The sequence below is a fragment of the Heterodontus francisci genome, chromosome 16 (assembly GCF_036365525.1).
Source record: "Heterodontus francisci isolate sHetFra1 chromosome 16, sHetFra1.hap1, whole genome shotgun sequence".
NCBI classification, from domain to species: domain Eukaryota; kingdom Metazoa; phylum Chordata; class Chondrichthyes; order Heterodontiformes; family Heterodontidae; genus Heterodontus; species Heterodontus francisci.
Genome location: NC_090386.1, coordinates 103045866 through 103070819, shown reverse-complemented (window position 1 = coordinate 103070819; position 24954 = coordinate 103045866). Strand labels below are relative to the sequence as shown.

The following is a 24954-nucleotide window of genomic DNA, read 5'->3' as shown; positions in this document are numbered from 1 at the left end:
ATGCTGCCAGACCTGCTGAGTGAATCCAGCATTTCTTGTTTTTGTATCTATATCCCCTTGCAGATTCCTTATGCCCTCATCACAACATGCCCTCCCACCTATTTTGTATCATCAGCAAACTTGGATATATTAGACTCTGCCCCCTCCTCCAAGTCACTCATATAGATAGTAAATAATTGAGGCCCTAGGACTGACCCTTGCGGCACTCCACTAGTTACGTCTTTCCAACCTGAAAAAGACCCATTAATCCCAACTATCTGTCTTCTGTGAGTTAACCAATCCTCAATCCATGCTGATACATTACCCCCAATACCGTGAGCTCCTATCTTGTGCAATAATCTTTTATGTGGCACCTTATCGAATGCCTTCTGGAAATCCAAATACACTACATCCACCGGTTCCCCTTTATCAACTCTGCTTGTTCTATCCTCAAAGAACTCGAGCAAATTTGTCAAATGTGATTTCCCTTTCACAAAATCATGTTGACTCTGTTTGATTGCATTAAGCTTTTCTAAATGTCCTGCTATTTCTTCCTTAATAATGGACTCTAAAATTTTCCCACCAACCAATTTTAGGCTGACTGGCCTATAATTTCCTGCTTTTTGTCTCTCCCTCTCTTCCTGAACAGAGGCGCTACATTCGCGGTTTTCGAATTGACTGGGACCCTCCCGGAATCCAATCAGTTCTGGAATATTTCGACCAATGCCGCCACTATCTCTGCAGCCACTTCCTTTAAAACCCTTGGATGCAGACCATCAGGTCCTGGTGACTTGTCTGCCTTTAGTCCCATTAGTTTGTCAAATACTTTGTCCCTTGTGATAAAGACTGCTGCAAGAACTTTCCTCTCATTCGCTTCTTGCTTATCTGATATCTGTGGGATGTTTATAGTGTCCTCCACCGTGAAGACCGATGCAAAATATTGATTTAAATTATCTGCCATTTCCCTGTTCCCCGTTATCAATTCTCCAGTCGCATCCTCCAAGGGCCCCACGCTCACTTTAGCTACTCTCTTTCTTTTTATATACCCGTTGAAGCTCTTGCTGTTTGTTTTATATTTCTTGCCAATTTACTTTCATAATCAATTTTCTCCCTCTTTATTTGCTTTTTAATCATCCACTGCTGGTTCCTAAAACATTCCCAATCCTCTGGCCTATCACTAGTTTTCGCCGCTTTGTATGCCTTAGTTTTTGATTGGATACTCTCCTTAACTGCCTTTGTTAACAGGTGGTTCATCCCTCTCACCGAGTCCTTTTTTACTGGGATAAATTTTTGGTCAGCGTTATGAAATATCTGCTTAAATGTCTGCCACTGCTCATCCACTGACCTTCCCCTGTAGTCTATCTTCCCAGCCTGCTTTAGACAACTCTTTCTTCATACCTCTGTAATTGCCCTTGTTAAAGTTGAGGATGCTGGTTTGAGACCTGAGTTGCTCTCCCTGAAACTGTATTTGAAATTCTACCATGTTGTGATCGCTACACCCTAGAGGATCCTTAACTACGATATTTCTTATTAATACTACCTCATTACACATTACTAGATCTAAAATAGCCTGTTTCCAGGTAGGTTCTGCAACGTATTGCTCTAAGTAACAATCCCTGATGCACTCTACAAATCTGTCTTCCATGTTACCTCTGCCAAACTGATTTGTCCAGTCAATATGCAGATTAAAATCACCCATGACAATTGTAGTCAGTTTAACTTCGGTGGTGGGGAAATTTCTAGAAACAATACTTTGGGACAAAATTAATAGTCACATGGACAAATGCGGGCTAATTAAGGAAAGCCAGCACTGATTTGTTAAAGGCAAATTGTGTTTAACTAACTTCCTTGAGTTTTTGTTGAGGTAACAGAGAGGGTTGATGAGGGTAATGTTGTTGATATGGTGTACATCGGCTTCCAAAAGGTATTTAATAAAATGTCGCAAAACAGACCTGAGGAAAGTTAGAGCTCATGGAATAAAAGGGACAGTGGCAACATTGATATGAAATTGGCTGAGTGACAGGAAACAGATTTGTGGTTAATGGTTGTTTTTCAGACTGGAGGAAGGTTTATAGTGGAGTTCCCCAAGGGTTGGTGTTTGGACCCTTGCTCTTCCTTGATATATATTAATGAACTGGACCTTGGTGTACAGGGCGCAATTGCAAAATTTGCTGACGATACAAAATTTGGAAGTATGTGAGGTGGATAATGTAGAACTTCAAAAGGACATAGACAGGTTGGTGGAATGAATGGACAATTAAGAGATGAAATTTAATGCAGAGAAGTGTGAAGTGATTTATTTTGGTAGGAAGAATGCAGAGAGACAATATAAAATAAAGCTTACAATTGTAAAGTGGGTTCGGAAGCAGAGGGATCTGGGAGTATATGTTGTTATGGACGGGTGGAAAGTGGTGTGGGTGGTTAAACAGACAAATGACATGTTTTCTTCAGGGTTTTAAAAAAAAGATAACTTTTTAAACAATTCCTGAAATGTTCGCAACCTTCACCCAGTCATGCATTCGAACCGACATATGTTCACAAGAATAGAGAAAAAAGGGAAGGATGCAATTCAAGTCCAGGTGATATGAGTTTGTGGTTTACAGAATACTGTTGAGTCTTCTTGGGAGAAAAGTCTTTTTTTTAGAGGTGCAGGCCTGGCTGTTTGCAGTCTTAAACTTACTGAGGTGTTGTAGAATTTTAGTGGTTAAACTCAGCCCAAGGTTAGTGGTGTGATTTCATTTTACCATCACAGATGGAGAGTCTCAAAGTTACTTTGTAATTTCTCTGCTGTAGTGGTTGTTGAGTTCTTGTTCAGCAGAACTGGATCTCTCTCACAGCCTCTGACTGGAAACTGGTTTTCTGTGGTCTTGGCTTGATCTCCCCTCTCTCTTCAGAGGGCTACCTTTTTAAGGTAAAAATCCATCACATTTGAGTTTCTGTTGGATGATTGCCCTTTCCTGGTGTAACCACACAATGGACCAGAATATGGAACCATGGCTATCGATTGATGGCTGAATGGAGACCATTCAGATATAATGGTGTCACTTCAGTCCCATTCATTTCGATCATAGAACATAGAACAGTACAGCACAGTACAGGCCCTTCGGCCCACGATGTTGTGCTGACCCTTTAACCTACTTTAAGATCAAACTAACTACCTACCCTTCATTCTACTAAAATCCATGTACCTATCCAAGAGTCGCTTAAATGTCCCTAATGTATCTGCTTCTACTACCACCGCTGGCAGTGCATTCCACGCACCCACCACTCTCTGTGTAAAGAACCTACCTCTGACATCTCCCCGAAACCTTCCTCCAATCACCTTAAAATTATGCCCCCTGGTGATAGCCCTTTCCGCCCTGGGAAAAAGTCTCTGGCTATCCACTCTATCTATGCCTCTCATCATCTTGTACACCTCTATCAAGTCACCTCTCATCCTTCTTCGCTCCAATGAGAAAAGCCCTAGCTCCCTCAACCTTTCTTCATAAGACATGCCCTCCAGTCCAGGCAGCATCCTGGTAAATCTCCTCTGCACCCTCTCTAAAGCTTCTACATGCTTCCTATAATGAGGCAACCAGAGCTGAACACAATATTCCAAGTGTGGTCTAACCAGGGCTTTATAGAGCATAACCTCGCGGCTCTTAAACTCAATCCCCCTGTTAATGAAAGCCAACACCCCATACGCCTTCTTAACAACCCTCTCAACTTGGGTGGCAACTTTGAGGGATCTATGGACGTGGACCCCAAGATCCCGGTATTCCTCCACACTGCCAAGAATCCTGTCTTTAAGCCTGTATTCTGCAGTCAAATTCGACCTTCCAAAATGAATCATTTCACACTTTTCCAGGTTGAACTCCATCTGCCACTTCTCAGCCCAGCTCTGCATCCTGTCAATGTCCCGTTGCAACCTACAACAGCCCTCCACACTATCCACAACTCCAGCAACCTTTGTGTCATCGGCAAATTTACAAACCCAGACTTCCACTTCCTCATCCAAGTCATTTATAAAAATCACAAAGAGCAGAGATCCCAGAACAGATCCCTGCGGAACACCACTGGTCACCGAGCTGCAGGCTGAATACTTTCCATCTACTACCACCCTCTGTCTTCTATGGGCCAGCCAATTCTGTATCCAGACAGCCAAATTTCCCTGTATCCCATGCCTCCTTACTTTCTGAATGAGCCTACCATGGGGAACCTTATCAAACGCCTTGCTAAAATCCATATACACCACATCCACTGCTCTTCCTTCATCAATGTGTTTTGTCACATCCTCAAAGAATTCAATAAGGCTTGTGAGGCATGACCTGCCCCTCAAAGTCATGCTGACTGTCTCTAATCAAACTATACTTTTCCAAATAATCATAAATCCTGTCTCTCAGAATCCTCTCCAATAATTTGCCCACCACCGACGTAAGACTGACTGGTCTATAATTCCCAGGGTTATCCCTATTCCCTTTCTTGAACAAGGGAATAACATTTGCCGCCCTCCAATCATCTGGTACTACTCCAGTGGACAGTGAGGACGCAAAGATCATCGCCAAAGGTGCGGCAATCTCTTCCCTCGCTTCCCGTAATAACCTTGGGTATATCCTGTCTGGCCCCGGGGACTTATCTATCCTCATGTCTTTCAAAATTTCCAGCACATCCTCCTTCTTAACATCAACCTGTTCGAGCATATCAGCCTGTTTCACGCTGTCCTCACAAACGACCAGGTCCCTCTCACTAATGAATACTGAAGCAAAGTATTCATTTAGGACCTCCCCTACCTCCTCCGACTCCAGGCACAAGTTCCCTCCACTATCCCTGATCGGCCCTACCCTCACTCTGGTCATCCTCTTGTTCCTCACATAAGTGTAGAATGCCTTGGGATTTTCCTTAATCCTACCCGCCAAGACTTTTTCATGTCCCCTTCTAGCTCTCCTAAGTCCATTCTTCAGTTCCTTCCTGGCTACCTTGTAACCCTCTAGAGCCCTTTCTGATCCTTGCTTTCTCAACCTTAAGTAAGCTTCCTTCTTCCTCTTGACTAGCTGTTCCACACCTCTTGTCATCCAAGGTTCCTTCACCCTACCATCCGTTCCTTGCCTCATCTGGACAAACCTATCCAGCAGTCGCAGCAAGTGCTCCCTAAACAACCTCCACATTTCTGTCGTGCATTTCCCTGAGAACATCTGTTCCCAATTTAAGCTCCCCAGTTCCTGCCTAACAGCATTGTAATTCCCCCTCCCCCAATTAAATATTTTCCCATCCCGTCTGCTCCTATCCCTCTCCATGACTATAGTAAAGGTCAGGGAGTTGTGATCACTATCACCGAAATGCTCTCCCACCGAGAGATCTGCCACCTGGCCTGGTTTGTTGCCAAGCACCAAATCCAATATAGCCTCCCCTCCAGTCGGCCTATCTACATATTGAGTCAGGAAACCTTCCTGGACACACCTGACAAAATCTGCTCCATCCAAACTATTTGCACTAAGGAGGTTCCAATCAATATTAGGGAAGTTGAAGTCACCCATGACAACAACCCTGTTACTTCTGCACCTTTCCAAAATCTGCCTCCCAATCTGTTCCTCCGTGTCTCTGTTGCTATTGGGGAGTCTATAGAAAACTCCCAATAAAGTGACTGCTCCTCTCCTGTTTCTGACTTCCACCCATACTGACTCAGTAGACAAACCCTCCTCGACGACCTCCCTTTCTGCAGCTGTGATACTGTCCCTGATTAGCAATGCCACTCCCCCACCTCTTTTACCTCCCTCCCTATTCCTTTTGAAACATCTAAACCCCGGAACATCCAACATCCATTCCTGCCCCTGTGATAACCAAGTCTCCGTAATGGCCACAACATCGTAGCTCCAAGTACTGATCCATGCTCTAAGTTCATCACCCTTATTCCTGACACTTCTTGCGTTAAAATAGACACACTTCAACCCATCATACTGGCTGCAACTTTGCCCTGTCAACTGTCTAACCTTCCTCGCAGATTCTCTGCACTCTATATCTGCCTATTCAACAGCTGCCCCATCCACTGATCTGTAGCTCCGGTTCCCATCCCCCTGCCAAAATAATTAAAGCCTCCCGAAGAGCTCTAGCAAACCTCCCGCCCAGGATATTGGTGCCCCTCCAGTTCAGATGCAACCTGTCCTTCTTGTACAGGTCCCACCTTCCCCAGAAGGTATCCCAATGATCCACATATCTGAAGCCCTCCCTCCTACACCACCTCTGTAGCCACATGTTCAGCTGCACTCGCTCTCTGTTTCTAGCCTCACTAGCACGTGGCACCGGTATCAATCCTGAGATTACTATTCTGCTCGTCCTGCCTTTTAGCTTCCAACCCAACTCCCTATATTCACTTTTCAGGTCCTCATCCCTTTTCCTAGCTATGTCATTGGTACCGATGTGTACCACGACTTCTGGCTGCTCCCCCTCCCCCTTAAGAATCCCGTAGACTCGATCCGAGACATCCCTGACCCTGGCACCCGGGAGGCAACATACCATCCGGGAGTCTCGTTCGCGACCACAGAATCTCCTGTCTGTTCCTCTAACCATTGAATCTCCTATCACTATCGCTCTCCTATTCTCCCCCCTTCCCTTCTGAGCCACAGAGCCAGGCTCAGTGCCAGAGACCTGGCCGCTGTGGCTTTCCCCTGGTAGGTCGTCCCCCACAACAGTATCCAAAACGGTATACTTATTATTGAGGGGAACGGCCACAGGGGATCCCTGCACCGTGCGCCTATTCCCTTTCCCTCCCCTGACGGTCACCCAGCTACCTTTATCCTGCAACTTACGTGTCACTACTTCCCTATAACTGCTCTCTATCACCCCCTCAGCCTCCTGAATGATCCGAAGTTCATCCAGCTCCAGTTCCCTAACGCAGTCTGTGAGGAGCTGGAGTTGGGTGCACTTCTCGCAGGTGAAGTCAGCAGGGACACAAGTGGTGACCCTCACCTCCCACATCCTGCAAGAGGAGCATGCAACTGCCCTAGCTTCCATCCCCTCTGCTCTAAATTGACAACAGAGATTTTTAAAAAAAATAAAGGAAAACATTTACTTACCAAACCCTCCATACAAGAGTCCTTTTTTTTGGTTAGAGGAGGAGGATGGGTGGGAGACACTACACGTGTAGTGTTTCGGGTTTAGCCACTGCCCGAATATATAAGTTCACTTACCCAGCAGTCCCCATGTCCGCGTCCGCCGAATCACGAGGTAAGTACTTTATAGTGAAACTTACCTTCCCGTTTCTGCCGCGTTTTTTGAAACCTCCGGTCCTGCTGCTCCTCGGGCTGTTCTGGCTCCTCTCACTTCTCCGTCACGGGTTTTGGTTTGGGCTGTGAGTCAGTCTGTCTCCAGAACCTTTTGTTAGTTCATTCATGTAGATCGGAGTCATCAATATGCAATGGTGCTCCTTTCAATTTCAATGTGTTCTCCCAGAGCTATTTTAGATGAGGTTAATGGGTTTCATCCTCAACAGACGGAGGTATGTGTTTCCAGTACAGGAGGGTTCACGTGACCGCTGCTCCATTTTGTCTATGATACAAGTTTCCATGTTCTTGTGGTTCAGTTTAACAGTTGACTTTTTATTCTCCAATTCATTGTTTATTTCATCACGGCTCCTTCTGAGTATGACAATGTGCATTGAAGGTGGCAGGACAAGTTGAGAGAGCAGTTAAAAAAGCATGCTGCATCTTCGGCTTTATCAATTGGGGCATACAGTACAAAAGCAAGGAAGTTATGTTAAACATGTATAAAACACGATTTGGTCTCCACTGGAATGTTACGCCCAATTCTGGGCACCACACTTTAGGAAGGATGTGAAGATATTAGAGAGAGTGCAGAGAAGATTCACAAGAATGGTTCAAGGGATGAGGAGCTTCAGTTATGAAGATAGATTGGAGAAGTTGGGACTGTTTTCATTGGAGAAGAGAAGGTTGAGAGGAGATTTGATAGAGGTATTCAAAATCATGAGGGGTCTGGACAGAGTAGATAGAGAGAAACTGTTCCCATTGGTGGAAGGATCGAGAACCAGAGGGCACAGATATGAAGGTAATTGGCAAAAGAAGCAATGGTGACATGAAAAACTTTTTAACGCAGTGAGTGGTTAGGATCTGGAATGCAATGCCTGAGAGTGTGGTGGAGGCAGGTTCAATCGAGGCCTTCAAGAGGGAATTGGATTGTTATCTGAAAAGGACAAATGTGCAGGGCTATGGGGAGAATATGCGGGAATGGCATTAGGTAAATTGCTCCTTCAGAGAGGCAGCACAGACAGAACAGGCTGAATGGCCTCCTCTGTGCTGTAACCATTCCATGATTCTAGGATATGCATTCTTTTCAGCAACTATCTTGACTGTTTACAAAATACCCAGCTATAGAACTGGCTTGAATGATGGTCATTTTTACGACACTCTGCACTGCCCACATGCCACCACTCCTAGAAGGACAATTTTGCAACAACCTGTTAGCAAACAAATTCCGCTGACTGGCTTTTGGAGCCACAAGTTATTGAACTTGGACTGGGTGGGTGGGAGGAATGATGCAATTTCAGCTACAAAGTTATAAACAAGGTGACATTGGGAGAGGAAAAGTAGAGTGTAACAATGTTTGATGCTTCTGTATCACAACTAGAATTCTGAAACACCAAAAACAACTGCAAAGCTAAAACGATCTATCAAATAAAATTCAGCTCAATTGCAACTGGGCAGAAAGCATCGTGAAAGCCAACACTGTAACCTGGGTCTACTGCTGTCCCTCGATGGCCATTGTACAACGTACCCCTTACAGACAGAAACTTGTCGTACAGCATTTGCTACACAAACTATATTGGAACTCCAGAGATGCAGCAACATTTGAATAACAAACGTGCACTTATATATAGTGTCGTTCATGAGCTCAGGAGATCTCAAAGAGTTTTACAGCCAAAGGTGTACCTTTGAAGTGCAGTCACTGTTGTAGCAAAGCAGAGCAGCCAATTTGTACACAGCAAGCTTCCACAAATAGCAATGTGATAAATGATGAAACATTCTGCTTTAATGATGTTGATTAAGAAATAAATGTTGGCCAGGCCCCTGTTTCAAAAAGGCGAGGGGGATAAACCCATTAACTACAGGCAAGTGAACCTAACATCAGTGATGTGAAAACATGACATGCCTCAGATTTAATCTCCATTTTAAATTTAACCTTAGCCGGCCAGGTGTTCTGGGCCTCAGGAAAGCTGGCACCTAAAGGGAGGCGAGGACTTGTGGATCTGGGAGGTAAGTGTCTTTCCACTTAACCTGTTTCTGTGCGTCTCACTGCACCCTCCCTCCCACCCCATCCCTGCCCCCCAAGCCATGATCTCACACCTTCCTCACCCACTCCCCAGTCTTCAGGAACCCGCCCTACTCTGTACTCCGCAGTTGCGACCTTCACTCCCCTACCCATGGCAATTCTATCCATCTCCTGACACCATCAATCTTACACGCCCTACCCCAACTCCAGCTTTTCTGATCCCTCCCTTCTTTCTCTCTGCCCCTGGCTGTGGCATGGTGCCAAAGGTTCAACCACAAACAACCTCAGAGTCTAGCATGGCTGGGAAATGGAGATAATAGATGGTAATTGGATCCTGCAATTAAATTCGGCAAGACCTGAGGGACAAATATTCTGCCAGATTTCTAGGCCGAAAACAGCTCCCCCTGGCTCACCTCTGAACTAATAACTGCTGTGGAGTACAAAAGAAGGTATGTTATGCTGTTCATACCTTTAAAAAAGATGTCAAGGTCTTATAGCAGGTTAACCTGCCTGTGGCTGTCAGTCTTAAGCGGTCCCCAGTACTGGAACCCAAGAAAAGCTTCTGTATTATCCAATGGTCCACTGCAGGAGACAACACCTCCTATCAGCACAGCCTTAACCTGGGCCACTCAAATACACAGAAACCACAACACCCTTGCACGCACACACAGAGCCGGGCAGCCAGCGGGACTTTATATAGAGCAGGGACAAAGGGAACAATCTGAAACTTGGACCCTGGATCCTGACAACATTCCAGCAATAGTACTGAAGACTTGTGCCCCAGAACTGGCCGCGCCCCTAGCCGAGCTGTTCCAGTACAGCTACAACACTGGCATCTACCCGGCAATGTGGAAAATTTCCCAGGTATGTCCTGTACACAAAAAACAGGACAAATCCAACCCGGCCAATTACCGCTCCACCAGTCTACTCTCAATCATCAGCAAAGTGCTGGAAGGGGTTGTTAACAGTGCTGTCAAGTAGCACTTACTCAGCGATAACCTGCTCACCATTGTTCAGTTTGAGTTCTGCCAGGGCCTTGGTTCAAACATGGACAAATTAGAATTAGAACATTACAGCGCAGTACAGGCCCTTTGGCCCTCAATGTTGCGCCGATCATCTGACCTACACTATTCCATTTTCATCCATATGTCTATCCAATGACCACTTAAATGCCCTTAACGTTGGCGAGTCTACTACTGTTGCAGGCAGGGCGTTCCACGCCCCTACTACTCTCTGCGTAAAGAAACTACCTCTGACATCTGTCCTATATCTTTCACCCCTCAACTTAAAGCTATGTCCCCTCGTGTTTGCCATCATCATCCGAGGAAAAAGACTCTCACTATCCACCCTATCTAACCCTCTGATTATCTTGTATGTCTCTATTAAGTCACCTCTCCTCCTCCTTCTCTCTAACGAAAACAACCCCAAGTCCCTCAGCCTTTCCTCGTAAGACCTTCCTTCCATACCAGGCAACATCCTAGTAAATCTCCTCTGCACCCTTTCCAAAGCTTCCACATCCTTCCTATAATGCGGTGACCAGAACTGCACGCAATACTCAAGGTGCGGCCTCACCAGAGTTTTGTACAGCTGCATCATGACCTCGTGGCTCCAAAACTCGATCCCCCTACTAATAAAAGCTAACACACCATTTGCCTTCTTAACAGCCCTATTAACCTGGGTAGCAACTTTCAGGGATTTATGTACCTGGACACCAAGATCTCTCTGCTCATCTACACTACCAAGAATCTTCCCATTAGCCCAGTAATCTGCATTGCTGTTACTCCTTCCAAAGTGAATCACCTCACACTTCTCCGCATTAAACTCCATTTGCCATCTCTCAGCCCAGCTCTGCAGCCTATCTATGTCCCTCTGTACCCTACAACACCCTTCGACACTATCCACAACTCCACCGACCTTCGTGTCATCCGCAAATTTACTAACCCACCCTTCTACACCCTCATCCAGGTCATTTATAAAAATGACAAACAGCAGTGGCCCCAAAACAGAACCTTGCGGTACACCACTAGTAACTAAACTCCAGGATGAACATTTGCCATCAACCACCACCCTCTGTCTTCTTTCAGCTAGCCAATTTCTGATCCAAAGCTCTAAATCACCTTCAACCCCATACTTCCGTATTTTCTGCAATAGCCTATCGTGGGGAACCTTATCAAACGCCTTACTGAAATCCATATACACCACATCCACGGCTTTACCCTCATCCACCCGTTTGGTCACCTTCTCGAAAAACTCGATAAGGTTTGTGAGGCACGACCTACCTTTCACAAAACCGTGCTGACTATCGCAAATGAACTTATTCTTTTCAAGATGATTATAAATCCTATCTCTTATAACCCTTTCCAACATTTTACCCACAACCGAAGTAAGGCTCACAGGTCTATAATTACCAGGGCTGTCTCTACTCCCCTTCTTGAACAAGGGGACAACATTTGCTATCCTCCAGTCCTCCGGCACTACTCCTGTCGACAATGACGACATAAAGATCAACAACAACGGCTCTGCAATCTCCTCCCTGGCTTCCCAGAGAATCCTAGGATAAATCCCATCTGGCCCAGGGGACTTATCTATTTTCACTCTTTCCAAAATTGCTAACACCTCCTCCTTGTGAATCTCAATCCCATCTAGCCTAGTAGGCTGTATCTCAGTAATCTCCTCAACAACATTTTCTTTCTCCACTGTAAATACTGACGAAAAATATTCATTTAACGCTTCCCCTATCTCCTCTGATTCCGCACACAACTTCCCACTACTATCCTTGATTGGCCCTGTTCTAACTCTTATCATTCTTTTATTCCTGATATACCTATAGAAAGCCTTAGGGTTTTCTTTGATCCTATCCGCCAATGACTTCTCGTGTCCTCTCCTTGCTCTTCTTAGCCCTCCCTTTAGATCCTTCCTGGCTAGCTTGTAACTCTCAAGCGCCCTAACTGAGCCTTCACGTCTCATCCTAACATAAGCCGCCCTCTTCCTCTTGACAAGCGCTTCAACTTCTTTAGTAAACCACGGCTCCCTCGCTCGACAACTTCCTCCCTGCCTGACAGGTACATACTTATCAAGGACACGCATTAGCTGCTCCTTGAATAAGCTCCACATTTCGTTTGTGCCCATCCCCTGCAGTTTCCTTCCCCATCCTACACATCCTAAATCTTGCCTAATCACGTCATAATTTCCTTTCCCCCAGCTATAATTCTTGCCCTGCGATATATTGAGCTGAACTCAAGAGGTGAGGTGAGAGTGACTGCCCTTGACATCAATGCAGCATTTGACCGAGTATGGTATCAAGAAGCCCCAGCAAAACTGGAGTCAATGGTTTGCTGATGATTTTAATGTTCAGCACCATTCGCGACTCCTCAGATACTGAAGCAGTCCATGTCCATATGAAGCGAAACCTTGACAACATTAAGGCTTGAGATGATAAGTGGCAAGTTACCATCACTGAAACCCCCAGTATCAATATCCTGGAGGTTACCATTGCCCAGAAACTGAACTGGACCAGCCATACTATGGCTACAAGAGCAGGTCATAGAGGCTGGGAATTGTGCAGCGAGCATCTCACCTCCTGACATTCCAAAGGCTGTCCAGCATTTACAAGACACAAGTCAGGAGTGTGATGGAATGCTCTCCACTTACCCGTATGTGTCCAGCTCCAACAACACTCAGGAAGCTCAACAACATCCGGAATAAAGTAGCCCAATGGCCAGAACTGGACACCATACTCCAGTTGGGGCTTAACCAGAGCTTCATAAAGGTTCAGCATAACTTCCTTGCTTTTGTATTCAATACCTCTATTTATGAAGCCCAAGATCCCATATATTTTGCTAACTGCTCTCTCAATATGTCCTGCCACCTTCAAAGATCGATGCACATGAACCCTCAGGCCCCTGTATACTCTTTAGAACTGTGCCATTCAGTCTATATTGCCTCTCCAGATTCCTTCTGCCAAAATACATCACCTCACCCTTCTCTTTATTAAATTCCGTCTGTCATCTGTCTGCCTATTCTGCTCGCCTACCTATGTCCTTCTGCAGTCGATTGGCATCATCTTGTTTGTCATACCTCCAAGTTTGTTATCATCGACTGAATGGCAGAGTTTTAAAGAGTGTGCAGGGACAGAGAGACCTGGGGTAGGGTTCATAAGCATAGATCTTTGAAGAATGACATATTGAGAGAGTGGTTAGCAAAGCATTTGGAATCTTAGGCTTCACAAATAGAGGTATTGAGCACAAAAGCTGAACTTTTATAAAGCTCTGGTTAGGCCACAACTAAAGTACTGCATCCAGTTCTGGTCACCACACTCTAGGAAGGATGTGAGGGCCCTTGAGAAGATGCAGAGGTGATTTACCGGAATAATTCCAGGGATGAGGGATTTTAGTTACAAGGTTAGGTTAGAGAAGCTACGGTTGATTCCTTGGAGCAAAGGAGATCAAGGGAAGAGTTGATAGAGGTGTACAAAATTAAGACAGGTTTAGATAGGGTAGAGAAAGAAAGGCTTCTATTAGCTGATGGTACAAGGACTAGGAGACACAGACTGAAGGTGCAGGCGGTATGTGAGGAAGAACCTTTTTTACATCGTGTCATGAAGGTGCTTCCATTATTAATATTTTTGAGGACTCGTGTTTAAAAGATTGTGAAAATTGTTTCATTTGAAAGACTGAGAAGATGCATGCCTGGACTTTTTTTTAAAAAAAGGTTACTGCAAGGACACTTTGGATTTTTTTTAGAACACTTACTGGAAGAGACAATAAAGTGTTAGATAAACATAAGGAGCCTTGCTGGCTATCGGAGTTTTATTTTTTTTAAATTTATTTAGAGATACAGCACTGAAATAGAAATTTGCCTGTAACAGAAGAATATCCAACAAGCTCATCTCTTTCTCTTGAAAAGGAATCCTGCATCAAGAATGTTCCTATTTCCTCCTGTACTTGGAGAATCCCTGCATCTTTGAAGAAATCTTGCATCAAATGTGTGGGAAGAAATCTTGTTGCTGCCTCCCTGCTGTAAAACTTACTTGGAGCCTTCTGTAGCTGCACTTTTTGTGATTTATTAAAGAAGTCTGGTTGGTATGATTTATTCTGGGAAAAATAGAGTATATAATTGACTGTTTCAGTAAGTGGGAAAATTTAAATATATGTTGTGACCTGTGGAGGAGTGGGACTGAATTAACAGTGCACTTCTCCCACCTCGGTGGTAACAATGTGTACCCAGATGCCAGACCAAAGGCCTTCTGGAACAGTTCATATCTCATCCTTTTTCTTCGAGAATTGACAATATCTTGGCCAAAGTATTTTGTTTTAAAAAGTTGATCTCTGCAGAGCTACTTTTTTCATTTTTATTTTTTCTTTAACCGGTGTGTGCCTGCATGTGTTAGGTTATTTCAGAAGGGTAGATATATATACTTTCATATTTCAAACTGCATGTTAACAAGCTTTGCATCTTTATTGAATAAGTCTTATTTTATAATAAATTAATAATTTTGTTGTTTATGAAAGAAACCTGGGTGGCAGGTTTTTATTCTGAAACTAATAGATAAAGTATTGGCCATATCGGTAACTGGGTAAAACATTTAAATATATATTTATAGAAGCAGCGACGGCGGCGGTGTGAGGAGCCGGGGTATAAAAGCAGCGGAGAGCGAGGCCCAACACCAGAAGCAGCAACGGCGGCGGTGTGAGTCGCTTTATTCTGTTCTGTGGACCTGCTTGACCAGCAAAAATCAATGTGTGATGTCACAGGAGGGCTGCCAGAAGTAACATGAGGGGTGGAAATGGCAGTCAGTGGGGTAGTATGCTCCTCTACATGGAAATGTGGGAGATCAGAGAGAAGTCAAATGTCCCTGATGACTACGTTTGTCGGAAGTGTGTCCAGCTGCAACTCCTTTCAGATCGCATGGATCGGTTGGAGCGGCAGCTGGACTCACTGGGGAGCATACAGGAGTCAGAAAGTATCATGGATAGGAGTTTTAGGGAGGTAGTCACACCGCAGGTTCAACCAGATAGATAGGTGACCGCCAGGAGGGGCAGGCAGTGCAGGAGTCCCCTGTGGCTATTCCCCTCAAAAACAAGTATGCTCTTTTGGATACTGTTGGGGGGGACGGCCTCTCAGGGGAAAGCAATGGCAGCCGCCAGGTCAATGGCACCACAACTGGCTCTGTTGTACAGCAGGGAAGGTCAAAGTGTAGGCGAGCGGTAGTGATAGGAGACTCTATAGTCAGGGGCACAGATAGGGTGAGAATCCAGGATGGTGTGTTGTCTCCCTGGTGCCAGGGTCAAGGATGTCTCTGAGCAAGCACAGGGCATTCTGAAAGGGGAGGGTGAGCAGCCAGGGGTCGTGGTCCATATTGGTACTAACGACATAGGCAGGAAGAGAGATGAGGTTCTGCAAAGTGAATATAGGAAGTTAGGCAGAAGGTTAAAAAGCAGGACCTCTAGAGTTGTAATACTTCATCGGACGGGGTATTAAGTACAAGAGTTGGCAGGTCATGTTACAGTTGCATAGGACTTTGGTTCGGCCACATTTGGAATACTGCGTGCAGTTCTGGTCGCCACATTACCAAAAGGATGTGGATGCTTTGGAGAGGGTGCAGAGGAGGTTCACCAGGATGTTGCCTGGTATGGAGGGCGCTAGCTATGAAGAGAGGTTGAGTAGATTAGGATTATTTTCATTAGAAAGATGGAGGTTGAGGGGGGACCTGATTGAGGTGTACAAAATCATGAGAGGTATAGACAGGGTGGATAGCAAGAGGCTTTTTCCCAGAGTGGGGGATTCAATTACTAGAGGACACGAGTTCAAAGTGAAAGGGGAAAAGTTTAGGGGGGATATGCGTGGAATGTTCTTTACGCAGAGGGTGGTGGGTGCCTGGAACGCGTTGCCAGCGGAGGTGGTAGATGCGGGCACGATGGCGTCTTTTAAGATGTATCTAGACAGATACATGAATGGGCAGGAAGAAAAGAGATACTTCTTTTGGGCCTCCTTATCTCGAGAGACAATGGATATGCGCCTGGAGGTGGTCAGTGGTTTGTGAAGCAGCGCCTGGAGTGGCTATAAAGGCCAATTCTGGAGTGACAGGCTCTTCCACAGGTGCTGCAGAGAAATTTGTTTGTTGGGGCTGTTGCACAGTTGGCTCTCCCCTTGCGCCTCTGTCTTTTTTCCTGCCAACTACTAAGTCTCTTCGACTCGCCACAATTTAGCCCTGTCTTTATGGCTGCCCGCCAGCTCTGGCGAATGCTGGCAACTGACTCCCACGACTTGTGATCAATGTCACACGATTTCATGTCGCGTTTGCAGACGTCTTTATAACGGAGACATGGACGGCCGGTGGGTCTGATACCAGTGGCGAGCTCGCTGTACAATGTGTCTTTGGGGATCCTGCCATCTTCCATGCGGCTCACATGGCCAAGCCATCTCAAGCGCCGCTGACTCAGTAGTGTGTATAAGCTGGGGGTGTTGGCCGCTTCGAGGACTTCTGTGTTGGAGATATAGTCCTGCCACCTGATGCCAAGTATTCTCCGAAGGCAGCGAAGATGGAATGAATTGAGACGTCGCTCTTGGCTGGCATACGTTGTCCAGGCCTCGCTGCCGTAGAGCAAGGTACTGAGGACACAGGCCTGATACACTCGGACTTTTGTGTTCCGTGTCAGTGCGCCATTTTCCCACACTCTCTTGGCCAGTCTGAACATAGCAGTGGAAGCCTTACCCATGCGCTTGTTGATTTCTGCATCTAGAGACAGGTTACTGGTGATAGTTGAGCCTAGGTAGGTGAACTCTTGAACCACTTCCAGAGCGTGGTCGCCAATATTGATGGATGGAGCATTTCTGACATCCTGCCCCATGATGTTCGTTTTCTTGAGGCTGATGGTTAGGCCAAATTCATTGCAGGCAGACGCAAACCTGTCGATGAGACTCTGCAGGCATTCTTCAGTGTGAGATGTTAAAGCAGCATCGTCAGCAAAGAGGAGTTCTCTGATGAGGACTTTCCGTACTTTGGACTTCGCTCTTAGACGGGCAAGGTTGAACAACCTGCCCCCTGATCTTGTGTGGAGGAAAATTCCTTCTTCAGAGGATTTGAACGCATGTGAAAGCAGCAGGGAGAAGAAAATCCCAAAAAGTGTGGGTGCGAGAACACAGCCCTGTTTCACACCACTCAGGATAGGAAAGGGCTCTGATGAGGAGCCACCATGTTGAATTGTGCCTTTCATATTGTCATGGAATGAGGTGATGATACTTAGTAGCTTTGGTGGACATCCGATCTTTTCTAGTAGTCTGAAGAGACCACGTCTGCTGACGAGGTCAAAGGCTTTGGTGAGATCAATGAAAGCAATGTAGAGGGGCATCTGTTGTTCACGGCATTTCTCCTGTATCTGACGAAGGGAGAACAGCATGTCAATAGTCGATCTCTCTGCACGAAAGCCACACTGTGCCTCAGGGTAGACGCGCTCGGCCAGCTTCTGGAGCCTGTTCAGAGCGACTCGAGCAAAGACTTTCCCCACTATGCTGAGCAGGGAGATTCCACGGTAGTTGTTGCAGTCACCGCGGTCACCTTTGTTTTTATAGAGGGTGATGATGTTGGCATCGCGCATGTCCTGGGGTACTGCTCCCTCGTCCCAGCACAGGCATAGCAGTTCATGTAGTGCTGAGAGTATAGCAGGCTTGGCACTCTTGATTATTTCAGGGGTAATGCTGTCCTTCCCAGGGGCTTTTCCGCTGGCTAGGGAATCAATGGCATCACTGAGTTCCGATTTGGTTGGCTGTATGTCCAGCTCATCCATGACTGGTAGAGGCTGGGCTGCATTGAGGGCAGTCTCAGTGACAGCATTCTCCCTGGAGTACAGTTCTAGGTAGTGCTCAACCCAGCGGTCCATCTGTTTGCGTTGGTCAGTGATTATGTCCCCCGATTTAGATTTGAGGGGGGTGATCTTCTTGATGGTTGGCCCAAGAGCTCTCTTCATGCCATCATACATTCCTCTGATGTTTCCGGTGTCTGAGGCCAGCTGAATATGACTGCATAGGTGTTGCCAGTAGTCGTTTGCGCAACGCCTAGCTGTTCTTTGTGCAGTACTTCTGGCTGCTTTAAGTGCTGCGGATGTTAAATCGCTGGGGGCTTTCTTGTAGTTCAAAAGTGCAATGCGCTTAGCGGCTATGACAGGTTCCAGCTCTTCATTATGAGATTGAAACCAGTCTGCATTTCTCTTCGCACTTTTGCCGTAGGTGGTCAAAGCTGACTCATAGATGGCGTCTCTGATGTGGGCCCACTTGGTCTCAGCATCCCCTGTGGGAGTGTTTTGAAGGGCTGTTACAAGTGAATTTAGAAATTTTTGTAACAGCTGTGGGTGAGAAATTCTGCTCGTGTTGATGCGCGGGTGGCCCTTCTGCTTGGAATGATGCAACTTCTTTGGTCTGAGTCTAACCTTGCTGCACACCAGGGAGTGGTCGGTGTCGCAGTCCGCACTGTGGAAGCTGCGTGTGATTTGAACACTGTTTAAGGCGGCTCGCCTTGTGACAATGAGGTCTAGCTGGTGCCAACGACCCTTAGAACAGACCCTTAGAAAATAGGCGACATGTTTAGATAGAGGATCTGGATCGGCGCAGGCTTGGAGGGCCGAAGGGCCTGTTCCTGTGCTGTAATTTTCTTTGTTCTTTGTTCCCTGTGTCACATGTTAGTGAGGGTAGGAATAGGAGGATTAGGCAAATGAATGCGTGGCTGAAGAGCTGGTGTAGGCGGGAGGGCTTTAGCAACTTGAACCATTGGGATCTCTTCTGGTGCAGAGGTAACCTGTACAAGAGGGACCGGTTGCATCTGAACTGGAAGGGGACCAATATCCTTGGGGGGAGGTTTGCTAGTACTACTCGGGAGGGTTTAAATTAGTCTGGCAGCCGGGTGGGACCCAAAGTAGTAGTTTCTCCGATGAGATAGTTGAGGCAAATGTAGAGGTTAAAGCAAGCAAGTCCAGTAGGCAGGCCGGGCAGGGGCAGGACAGGGAGCGAGGAAGGTTTGGTAGGCTAAACTGCATTTACTTTAATGCAAGAAGCCTTACAGGTAAGGCAGATGAACTCAGAGCATGGATCGGTACATGGGATATTATAGCTATTACGGAAACGTGGTTGAGGGATGGGCAGGACTGGCAGCTCAATGTTCCAGGGTACCGATGCTTCCGGCGTGACAGATTTGGAGGTAAGAGGGGAGGGGAAGTTGCACTATTGATCAGGGAGGACATCACGGCAGTACTTAGACAGGATATCCCGGGGGGAATGTCCAGCGAGGCCATATGGGTAGAACTTAGAAATAAGAAAGGGGTGAGGGAAGTGAGGAAAGTGAGCTAGGAAGAGTTCAGGGCCGGCATAGAACAAAGAACAACAGGCATGTTCCTGTTAGAATGAAGGGCAAGGCTGGCAAGTTTAGGGAACCTTGGTTGACGAGGGATATTGAGGGTCTGGTCAGGACAAAGAAGAAGGCATATGTCAGGTATAGGCAGCTGGGATCGAGCGAGTCCCTCGAGGAGCATGGGGGATGTAGGACTACACTTAAGAAGGAAATTAGGGGGCGAAAAGGGGCCATGAGATTTCCCTGGCAGATAAGATAAAGGAGAATCCTAAAAGATTCTGTAAGAATATTAAGAGTAAAAGGGTAGCTAGGGAGGGATCAGTGTGATAATCTATGTGTGGAGCCACGGGAAATGGGCGAGGTCTTAAATGAATACTTCTCGTCTGTATTTACCGTGGAGAAGGTCATGGAAGGTAGTGAGTTCAAGGCAGGGAACGACGATATCCTGGAACATATCAACATTACAAAGGAGGAGGTATTGGAGGTTTTGAAGCGCATTAAGGTGGATAAATCCCCAGGGCCTGACCAGGATGCTATGGGAAGCAAGGGAGGAGATTGCTGGGGCCCTGGCAGAGATTTTTGTATCATCGTTAGCCATGGGTGAGGTACCGGAAGACTGGAGGATTGCTAATGTTGTGCCTTTATTTAAGAAGGGCAGCAGGGATAAGCCAGGGAACTACAGGCCGGTGAGCCTTACATCAGTGGTGGGAAAGTTATTGGAAGGGATTCTGAGAGACAGGATTTATATGCATCTGGAAAGGCATGGTCTGATTGGGGATAGTCAGCATGGCTTTGTGTGTGGGCAATCATGTCTCACGAATTTGATTGAGTTTTTGAGGAGGTGACCAAGCGGATTGATGAGGGCAGGGCGATGGACGTTGTCTACATGGACTTTAGCAAGGCCTTTGACAAGGTCCCGCATGGTAAGTTTGTCTGGAAGGTTCGAACACATGGGATCCAGGGTGAGCTAGCCAATTGGATACAAAATTGGCTTGGTGATAGGAGGCAGAGGGTGGTAGTGGAGGGTTGTTTTTCAGATTGGAGGCCAGTGACCAGTGGTGTGCCGCAGGGATCGACGCTGGGCCCTCTGTTGTTTGTCGTATATATATTAATGACTTGGTTGTGAATGTAAGGGGCATGATTAGTAAGTTTGCAGCTGACACCCAAATTGGTGGTATAGTGGACAGTGAAGAAGGTTGTGTAAGGTTACAACAGGATATAGATAAACTGGGGAAAGTGGGCAAGGGATTGGCAAATGGAATAAAACACAGACAAGTGTGAAGTGATGCATTTTGGGAAGTTAAACCAAGGCAGGACATATACAATGAATGGCAGGACCCTGGGGAGTGTTCTTGAGCAGAGAGACCTTGGGGTGCAAGTACATTGTTCCCTGAAAGTGGCAACACAGGTAGACAGGGTGGTGAAGAAGGCGTATGGCATGCTTGCCTTCATCAGCCGAGGCATTGAGTACAAGAGTTGGGACGTCATGTTACAGTTGTACATAACGTTGGTTAGGCCGCATTTGGAGTACTGTGTGCAGTTCTGGTCGCCGCACTACAGGAAAGATGTGATTAAGCTAGAGAGGGTGCAGAAAAGATTCACAAGGATGTTACCTGGTTTGGAGGGCTTGAGTGAAAAGAGAGATTGGATAGGCTGGGTCTGTTTTCCCTGGAGCAAAGGAGGCTGAGAGGGGACATGATAGAGGTATATAAAATTATGAGCGGCATAGATAGGGTAGATAGCCAGAGTCTGTTTCCCATGTTTGAGGGTGACTAAAACGAGAGGGCATAGACTTAAGGTGAGAGAGAGAGGAGGTTCAAAGGGGTAAATTTTTCACAGAAAGAATAGTGGGTATCTGGAATGAGCTGGTTGAGGAGGTGGTGGAGGCAGGAACAGTAGCGACATTTAAGAGGCATCTGGACAGGTACTTGAATGAGCAAGGCATAGAGGGATATGGAATTAATGCAGGCAGGTGGGATTAGTGTAGATAGGCATTATGGTCGGCATGGACGCGGCGGGCCGAAATGGCCTGTTTCTATTCTGTACGACTCTATGACTCTATCTTGTGACTAGTGGACTAGTGGAACTAGAGAAAGACATTGCATTCCTCCAACCTTGGTCGTAACAGCAGCGAATGGTAATGACCTGGCACTTGCTGTCCATGAGGGTGGTGGAAAAGGAAACAATCAATGATTTCAAAAAGAAATTGGATGGGCACTTGAGGGAAATAAACTTGTACGTTTACGGGGATTGAGCGGGGAAGTGGGATTGACAGAATTGCTCCATGGCGAGCCTGCATGGACTTGATGGGCTGAATGGCCTCTTTCTGTGCCATTATGACTCTATGATAGATTTTCGATCTGTCAGAGAATCAAGGGATGTGGGGAGTGGGCAGGAACGTGGAGTAGAGGTTGAAGGTCATCCATGATTGTTTTGAACGGTGAAGCAGGTTTGTGGAGCCAGGTAGTTTACTTTTGCTCCTATATTTTATGTTCTTATGTAACGCAACTTGAATGGAAGTTTGTAGTCTAGACTTTGTCCAAAAGGCAGTGAAAATGCTTTTGCTGCTGAGTCCAAGTGATCAGAAATCACTTGCACTTCACTAACAGAACAGACTTTAAGCATTTCTAAAGAAGTTCTGATGAAGGGTCACTGACCTGAAACGTTAATTCTGCTTCTCTTTCCACAGATGCAGCCAGACCTGCTGAGTAATTCCAGCATTTCTTGTTTTTATTTCAGATTTCCAGCATCCGCAGTATTTTGCTTTTATTTAAGCATTTCAGCCTGGGCTCAGTTCAAATTCAAAGATGAAAAGCCATTGGAACACACACCGCCTCCTGCTTTCAAACATTTGCATTTTTACAACCTTGTCATTGTAAATTTAGAGAACATACACACAATTTATCTGTCTATATGTTTTATTGCATCATTTTGCACATATTTGATATATGTTTGAGAGCAATACAGCTTAGAAATGTAAAACAAATCATCTCAAAACGCATCCAGCACTATATATATATCTTATCAAATAACATCCAATCATGCCATGGTGCTAGAAAATAGATTACAATTGATAGACATGAAACAAGATATTGCAATTTGCAATCAAAATTGAGTAAAACAGACAAATTCAAAAGGACATCATTCAATACTATGAATAACTAAAATAGATTAAAATTTTCTAATAACCATGCAGTACAGAATTTATAAAATTCTATCAGAATAAAGAATCGCCATTGATCTGCCATATTGGAAAATGCATAAATGATTATCGAATCACAAAGTGTTTCCACTGCCTTGTGCTACATTTTGTTGGATTGTAGTTCTCAGTTGTCATTCGTTATTGTATCAGATATTTTAAGGCCACAGTTACATGTTGCTGCCTAACGAACCTTTAGCTGCAGTCAGCAACACTTGTGTTAAATTGCCTGTTTAGGAAAGCCAATGCCAGCTGACAATACACTGAGCTGCTGCCAGTTAATTGTTTAAAGTGCACAAAGAAATCTCCAATAACTTTATAAATTGCCACCAGATGACGTAAGCACTTTTCAAGTTCAGTCTGACGCCCCTCTGCAGTTTCATTTCAGAGACTTCAAGGGTGAAGCAGTGACAGAGACAATTTGAGGGTCTCGCACAGACTCAGACTGGATCTGATTCCAGTGTCATGAGTTTCAAATCACTGCACAGCAAGGAAAGCAATTCTGCTCCCAAGAAACCCTTTCCCCTCGGTTTTAATACAATGATCAGAGTAATGGCAGGTGAATGATTCAGAGACACCACAGTTTCGTTTAATTGTGCTCTATCCTTTCTTTACCCACAAAGAGTTACCAGCAGGAGATTTAACTTTCTGTGAAGTGAGACAGTACGAGAGTTAAACCCTGGACTTATTGTCCTTCCCTGCTTCGCTACCATTTCCCCCCAAGTTTTCAACTGCTGGATCCTTGCTCCAAGGAGCTTTGCTCTGGATCAGGCCCTGACCCAGAAACAGTTGCTTCTGTCACCAGATGACAAAAGCTCACTGTGTCCGATTTACACTGATTTCTCTGGTGCCACAAAGACGAATAACAGGCAGAGACTCGTGAAAGTTTCTGCCCCACGGCACTGCTCCAGCACTTCCAGTGGCTTCCTAGATGGGTAGCACTCATGCGCCTGGAGTAGACCAAAGTGTATTGGCAGTACACCCAGTCTGACAATGTTCCTGGCCTACAACCTCAATTCTTGATCCTACAACAATTGGAAATTCCGGGAGGGACATCGGACACAGGATGGCATCAGTGCTTGTTCTAGGATTCTTGCTAATTCGGGTCCATGGCCAACCCGAGGATTGCAGAAAAGATGCAAGGTTCCTCCTGCCCGAGTTCAGTCCTTGGGCCTCTGGCAGCTGCTGGAGGGGCTCCAATACTGGTGGCCATGAATGTGGCTGCAGGCTGTTCAGCTACACTGTAGCTGGCAAAACCCAGGACCACCCAGAATGGGAAAGTTATCCTATTATATTAAAGTAAACAGGGTGCATGTTGGGGGAAATGGCTTATCTCGACTTTCCTTACCCTTTAGGCATCTGTAACCTCTAATATAATATTCACAAAGGTAACTGCAATGAAATGTGTCTCCAGTTAAAAATGTGCTGCTGTCTAGTACATGTGGGCCTGGGGACTTCACTGTGCTGGAGTTGTCACTGGGCTGAAGACTGCACGACGCTGGAATAGTCACTGGGCTGCAGTCATCACTAGGCTGGAGACTTCACGATGCTGGAGTCGTCACTGGGCTTTAGTTGTCACTGAGCTGCAGTCGTCACTGGGCTGGAGACTTCACGATGCTGGAGTCGTCACTGGGCTTTAGTTGTCAGTGGGCTGGAGTCATCACTGGGCTGGAGACTTCACGATGCTGGAGTCGTCACTGGGCTTTAGTTGTCAGTGGGCTGGAGTCATCACTGGACTGGAGTTGTGCTGGAGGCACTGATCGTCCATTGATGATTTTCTCACTAATGAACTGTGGCATTGTGTAAAGGATCAGGAAGATAAAGAGAGCCAGGATGGCTATGACCAGCAGGCCAATGATATACCACTTGTAGTTCTTCCAGATAAAGTAGACAAAGGATTTCAAAGGGTTTATGAACCAGTTAAAGGATGTATTGGGGCGACTGAAGAATGAGACAAACACATAAATTAGTCAATCAGCTAATATCAGGGGGATTTGATTCATTCTAGATATGCTACGGAACATTCAAGTTAAGGAAGCAGCGATGTCATATTTATTGTATTATGGGCCTGATGTCCACCAACATAAGTCTTACAAACTGAGCACAGTGGGGTAATAGATCACCTCTGAAGCTGTGTTACACACTTTCCCATTAACTTCCTCCCATGACACTGTCCCAG

The 24954-nt window shown here is 45.8% G+C and overlaps 1 protein-coding gene and 1 long non-coding RNA gene across 2 annotated transcripts in view; one reads left to right on the top strand and one right to left on the bottom strand.

The window, feature by feature from the left end:
- Positions 1–14871: 14871 nt before the first annotated feature.
- LOC137378426 (uncharacterized) lies at positions 14872–22486 on the top strand. The gene is made up of 2 exons (XR_010976599.1): positions 14872–14925; positions 22316–22486. It is a non-coding gene; the product is annotated as an uncharacterized lncRNA (long non-coding RNA).
- Positions 22477–24954, bottom strand: part of LOC137378425 (fer-1-like protein 4) — a 518691-nt gene continuing 516213 nt past the window's right edge. The window contains 1 exon segment of the mRNA XM_068048756.1: positions 22477–24716. Within this exon segment, the coding sequence (XP_067904857.1) occupies positions 24470–24716 (247 nt within the window). The 3' untranslated portion in view covers positions 22477–24469.